This window comes from Myotis davidii, unplaced genomic scaffold (genome assembly GCF_000327345.1).
Source record: "Myotis davidii unplaced genomic scaffold, ASM32734v1 scaffold93, whole genome shotgun sequence".
In the NCBI taxonomy this organism is placed as follows: Eukaryota; Metazoa; Chordata; class Mammalia; order Chiroptera; family Vespertilionidae; genus Myotis; species Myotis davidii.
In genome coordinates, this window is record NW_006292095.1 from 1575102 (window position 1) to 1581800 (window position 6699).

The 6699-nt window shown below is 38.2% G+C and overlaps 1 protein-coding gene across 6 annotated transcripts in view; it reads left to right on the forward strand.

Moving 5' to 3' along the window:
• Nucleotides 1-6653, forward strand: part of SLC20A2 (solute carrier family 20 (phosphate transporter), member 2) — a 93060-nt gene extending 86407 nt beyond the window's left edge. For all 6 annotated transcript variants that reach the window (XM_006765519.2, XM_006765518.2, XM_006765520.2 and 3 more), the window contains one exon: nt 5741-6653. In XM_006765519.2, the coding sequence (XP_006765582.1) occupies nt 5741-5905 (165 nt within the window). In that variant the 3' untranslated portion in view covers nt 5906-6653. The remainder of the gene's footprint in view (nt 1-5740) is intronic.
• The last annotated feature ends 46 nt before the right edge of the window (nt 6654-6699 follow it).

The following is a 6699-nucleotide window of genomic DNA, read 5'->3' on the forward strand; positions in this document are numbered from 1 at the left end:
TTATTTAAAAATTACAAAAGAGCATATGCTCACTGAAATATGTCAAACAATACTACATGGAATGAAAAGGGATCATCTTCCCCTCACTCTAACCTCAATGTCAGCTCCCTGCTGTGTGGGGGCCTAGAGGAAATGATGTTACTAAATATATTCCTTCCCTAGGAAGGAAGGTTTGAACTTTTCTGGAGGCATAAATAGTCTTTGAGCTACTTGGAAATAAACATTACGCGGTCTTTTTAATGATTAACCCTGCGCTTGAGCTAGCCTAGTGAAGGCCGCCTTTTTGCACACCAGTTGAAAGATCTCTGGAAAACGACACACAGGTTTGGTTTTTCTAGGTTGTTACTGTTACTTGCCGCTCGATCGGTGAGCTAACCTATGCTGATGTATATACAGTGAGACTACTAACTTTGCTAATTTCACACAATTCTTTCATACATGTGTGAAATAGATGAAAAGTATACAATGCCTATAAAAACCATATTCTTAAATGTCATTAAGACATTTCACAGCTTCACAGTGAATATTTATAGCTATACAATAATAAGGAAGTGCTACTAAGGGATTTATATCCAGCTGTGCAGGACATTAGTGAATAAATGTGTATGTGAATGAATAGCTGTACAATTCACATGCGAGGTATTGTTTCCTTAGAGCTGTTGGTTAGTGTTAGAATAGCTTGTTGGCACTTAAAACAAGTCTCCTTAACATGGGACCACAAAGATGCCCTCTAGCAACTAGGCCAGTGATGGCGAACCTTTTGAGCTCAGCGTGTCAGCATTTTGAAAAACCCTAACTTAACTCTGGTGCCGTGTCACATATAGAAATTTTTTGATATTTGCAACCATAGTAAAACAAAGACTTATATTTTTGATATTTATTTTATATATTTAAATGCCATTTAACAAAGAAAAATCAACCGAAAAAATGAGTTCCCGTGTCACCTCTGACACGTGTGTCATAGGTTCGCCATCACTGAACTAGGCAGACAGAGCTCCACTGGATGCTCGTCCGTTTGTCCAGTGTCACTGATCATGGACTGTGGACAAAGCCTAGATCACGGTACTGCAGAAGCTGAGGCAGAGTCCTGGCTCTCGGGAACCTCAGTGGTGTGGACAGAGAGGCTCCGGGCCGTCCACATAGAGGTGCTAAGAAGAGGTCACAGTTGCCTGCCAGCCGCCTAACTCTTACTCCGTTACACCATGTGTTTTTCTGCTTACAAGTCCCCAAATGGCCAATGTGGGATGAAATATGATAGACGTGGGATGGCATTAAGAATGAGGCCCTATGTGAGCGAAGCTGTGAATCTGGAAATACTCAAAGGGTGTTGACATCCACATAAAACAGTAACAATCCCATCAGGTTTCCCGGAATAATTAGACCCTGTGTTTAGTTTGTCCAGCTCTCTGCTTCCTCTCCCAGCTACTTGTTAGGTTTCTTGCGTAGAGCCACCTCCATTAAAAAGTGGGCAAAAGGGGGGAACTTGGCAGGAAAAAATATGGAAACTATTGTGTAAAATGAGCTTTTGTGATTTACCTGGGTAGATTTCATTTATTCATGTTTCTTCTAAGTGTCCCAGTATTTAATGCAGACAGTCCTTTGTGGGTGCCTTTATAGGAATTCAGAGGCGTTTTCCAAATGTTTTAATCCATATTGGCGTGGTTTGGGATTATCCTTTTTGTGTGAATTACCCACATTGTTCATCTCTATTGATGATTACTCAACTAGCCGTTGGATTTGGAACTACTTATAAGAAACACTACTGATTTTAAATTCTAATCTAATTTTCTAATTCTTGCTCCCTGGTTCCCCCACTTCTCAATAATTCTATTGCTGTTAGTGCCCGATGATGGCCGCAAGCTGGAAACACACTCAGCTTCCTCAGAGGGAAGCTAGAACACAGGAAAGAACCCTATGTAGGAGATACACTTTGCTATTGGATGGGAAAACTAGATTTTGTAAAGATGTCAGTTCTCAAATACAACCCCAACCAACTTTTTCTTATAACTTTACAAAGTGAATCTAAAGTTCATTTGGTAGATTAAATTAGCAAGGACATAAAATGATTTAAAAAGAAAAGTGATAAGGAGGGACTGACCTTGCCAGGTAGAAAGTTTATTATAAGGAAGTAAGAGTTAAAAGTAGATGGAAGTGATGGGGCTGGGGAATTGTGCTAATGGGGACAGAGTTTGGAATGATGAAAAAGTTCTAGAGATGAATGGTGATAATGGTTGCAAAACAATGTGAATGTACTTTATGTCACTAAATTGTACACTTAAAAATGGTTAAAAATGGCCCAATTGGTGTGGCTTAATGGTTGAGCATAGACCTATTAACCAGGAGGTCCCAGTCAGGGCACATGCCCGGGTTGCTGGCTCAATCCCCAGTAGAGGGTGTGCAGGAAGCAGCTGATCAATGATTCTCTCTCATCATTGATGTTTCTATCTCTCTCTCCCTCTCCCTTCCTCTCTGAAATCAGTAAAAACATATATATTTTTTAAATGGTTAAAATGATAAATTTTATGTTATACATATTTTAGCACAATAATAAAAATACTTAGATACTTATCTACAAACAATCGATAGGCAAGAGAGAGAGCCTGTTATATACGAGCATATAGTTTGAGGAAGGGAAAATTTAACCAATAAAGGATGTTAGACAGCTGGCTATCAATCTAGAAAAACAAAATTAGACCCACATCTCTCAAAATATATGAACATATATCTGATGACTTAAATAATATTTTTAAATATTTTAAAATTTAGAATAAAATATGACTTTGTTTTAGAGAATTTAGAATACAAGAATTAAATATGTATCAAATATTCAAGCTAACGATAAATTGCAGAAAAAAGTGCAGCACATTTTATTGCCTGAAATTATTTTTTTTCATAGTTGAAGAATTTAAAATTTTTCTCTTTTTTCCCCTTTTCTTATTAAATATATTGGGGTGACATTGGTCAACATGATCATATAGGTGTCAGGGGTGGGTTTCTATGTTTCAGGATTTGTACCTTGCACTATAAGCCTATCACCCAACATCAGATTTTCTCCCGTCACCATGTATTTGTGTTCCTCCTCCCCTTCCCTCTGGCAGCCACCGCACTGCTGTTTGTGTTCACGAGTTTCAATTTTATATCCGACATATGAGTGAAATCATATGGTTCTTAACTTTTTCTGACTTATTTATTTCACTTAGCTTAATATTCTCAAGGTCCATCTATGTTATTACAAATGGCAGTATTTCATCTTTTCTTGTGGCTGAGTAATATTCCACTGTGTGTATGTACCACATCTTCTCTATCCAGTCCTCTATCACAGGGCACTTGGGTTGTTTCCATGTCTTGGCCACTGTGAATAATGCTGCAATGAACATAGGGGTGCATAGATCTTTGCAAATACATGTTTTCCAGTTTGGGGGTAGATACCCAGAAGGATTGCTGGGTCGTATGGTAGCTCTATTCTTAATTTTTTGAGGAATCGCCAGTCTGCTTACCCAGTCTACATCCCCACCAGCAGTGAGTGAGGGTTCCCTTTTCTCCACAACTCTCCAAGAGTTGTTATTGCTTGTCTTGTTATTGCATAAAATTAGAAACTTGGGTTGGGAAAATATTTGTATTAATATTTTCACATAAATTGTTATTGCATAAAATTAGAAACTTGGGAAAATATTTGTATTAATATTTTCACATAAATAAATAAGGGACACATTTACATTTAGATTCCATTATGTAAAAGGGCAAAATACACAGAGACAATTTTTATCTGTAAAGACTAGAGGGAGTAAAATTGGATAAAGTTCAGCCTTAGTCATAATCAAAGACATAAATTATAGCAACAGTAGTACTTGTTTTTATTGATTGATTAGCAAAAAAGAACAATTTACAGGATTGTTGTGGTGTGAAGGTCACAGGTTATGGATGACCTTGCATATTCACATCTGTTTATAATACTTTGGCAGTAGGTACTGAGGTCCTAGCATGTAGTAGGAGACATGGGAAGGCCTTGGTAAATCACCGTTTTGCAGCCATCATATTAAAGATCAGATTGCTAAATCTTTAGCAGAAGGGAAGAGGGGGGTTGACGAGGAGCAGGATATTTTAATGGTATGAAAATGTTTCTTTGTAAATTACGGCAAAACGTTAAAAATTGGTGGATTTTGGTCAAGGGTGTTTGGGAGTTCTTGCAGCTTTTCTCTAAGTTTCAGATTATTTCAAGGTGTTTTATAAATGTCCCCTTTAATGAATAATCTATTTCAGGCAATATTATTTTTTAAAGCCTAAACATAAGCTGTATGAGTTAATATGTTAATCATGGAACTGTTTCCTGATAGGGAAAAATTTGAAGCAAATTGGAAATGGTTAAATAAATTAAGGTACATCCACCTAAAGTATGTACCATTTTGCATGATAATCATAAAGGCTGTGAGTACAAAGGGAAAATGCTTAGCATATAATGTTAATTTTTTTAAAGAAAAATAGTAACTACCCTATTGTTTACCTAAAAAGGTATATTTATAAAAATACTAGAAAAGAATATATAAATATAACAGTAGTTGGGTTCTCAGTAATTGTCCATCCCTCCTATTACATACACTTGCTCTAAAATTATTTCATTACCTTTATGCTTAAAAATACGTGTTCTAAAAAAGGAAGAGGGCACAGATAAAATAGAAACTTGACTGTGTCCTTGCCATGGAGGTAATCCAGAACAGCTGGGGTGCACACACTCCGGGGACACAGTGAGTAACAAGAATTTAATCTCAGGAGATAGTGTTTGTGGATTTGATGGCTTAAGTTGACAAAATGTCACATTAAATAACTGCCTTTAAGTATGCTACTGTTTCTGGCGTTCTGCTTGGCTTCCATAAACAATTTAAAGTGTTAGATTGTATTTTTCGCTACTTGAATCTCACTGGCCACTGCTGATTCTGAAGTATTGGAGGGTCAGCAGATAAGCCTGTTTTATGGAGATCTTCAAGAGCCACCTAACAAGTTAAACTCTCTGAGCCTCCCCAGAGCCTGAGGGAGGTGTGAGACGGTAAAGGGAATGTACTTTCCTAGGATTTTTAGGATACTTGAAGTGTCTTTTTTTTCTTTTTCCATTTTAGACTTTCAGCAAACCATAAAATGAACTGCAAGTATTTAGAAAAATATTTGAATCAGTATTGATATTCTAATTTCCACGGATCTCTGTCATGCCTCTGTGATGCGTGATTGACATTAGATCCAATATGCTCCGTTTATTTTATTTTTTTAAATTAGCTAAAGTGCAAGGACTGCAAGGCAGTTTGAGATAATGGAAGAAACCAGCTTAATGTCAGAGGCCTGACTTCCAGTCCTTAGTCTGCCGTGATCTGTGGTATCTCCTGGCGCCCCTGACCCCCGCAGGGCTCGGCGTGATCTCATACTCTCAAAGGTCTTCTCCAGCTCCAACATTTTATGATGCTGTTTTTCAAAGAGAAAGATACGTCATTGCCACTTCATTATGTAATTAAAGCCAGTTTACGTACTGTAGTAAGCCATAGCCTACGTGGGGAATATTTAAAACAGGGGCATTCATAGTTTATAAGGTACAGAAGCATAGACAATTGTACCTAAAATCTAAACCAGTTTAGAAGCTTTTAGCAAAATTAGGGAAAAGAGCAGGTAATTTTATAATGTGATTTATTTGAGATTAGCCAGTTTATATTGGTTGAGTTTGTGGGCTCTTTTAACTTTAAAATATTTCTGCTCTCAGGTGGGCTCCGTGGTGGCTGTGGGCTGGATCCGCTCCCGGAAGGCCGTGGACTGGCACCTCTTCCGGAACATCTTCGTGGCCTGGTTTGTGACTGTCCCCGTGGCTGGGCTGTTCAGTGCTGCTGTCATGGCTCTCCTTGTGTACGGGATCCTTCCATATGTGTAATTTGTCTTCTTCCAGCCAGCCAGCGAGAGAGGTTCTGGCATGGGGATGTGTGGGAGGCGTGTGCCTGCATTTCTCACACGCACACGCGTCCTGCCCACGCACGGGCTGCCTCCATGCCCTGCAGATGGTTCCAGACCACAGTTCACCTAGGTGGTAGTCATCCTCCAGAGCTAACTTAACTACTGTACATATCATGTGCATTAAACTGGTATCGTGGTGACATAACATGGTGCAGTTACTTATATATTAAATACATATTGTATACATAGAATAGGTAGCATTATTGCAAATATATCCAAAATGGGAGTGGAGAGAATTGCCTAGAATTCAATATTCAACAGATCTTTGTACATAGTGATTTCAGTGGCAAATTTTGAGAACCTTTTAAAAGGAAAGTGTAGATTGGAAAATGCTATTGTTCCCATTTAACATACTGTAAGATAACTGAAAGATGTATGATACCCATTTGGGTGGTGTGCGGATGTTGAAGTGATATTGAATAATACTGGAACAGGAGTTCCCAAGTGCTTTCACTGAAGTTTGTTCATATACTGTGTATTGATTATGTAATATATCATAATTGCTTCTGTACATACTTAAAACTGTAATTTTTTAATGATGTGCGCTTCCTAGCTTTTTTGATCAGAGAATTTTTGGAGAGTACCAAAGAAGCAGGGGAATAGTTTGCCAGTATTATATTTTCATACTGTTTGTCTCCCCTCCTCATGAATCCTACCTTTAACTTGGGTTGTAGCAATACTGCCAGTCTCTGGCCTGCCCCAGCCGTGTGGGCA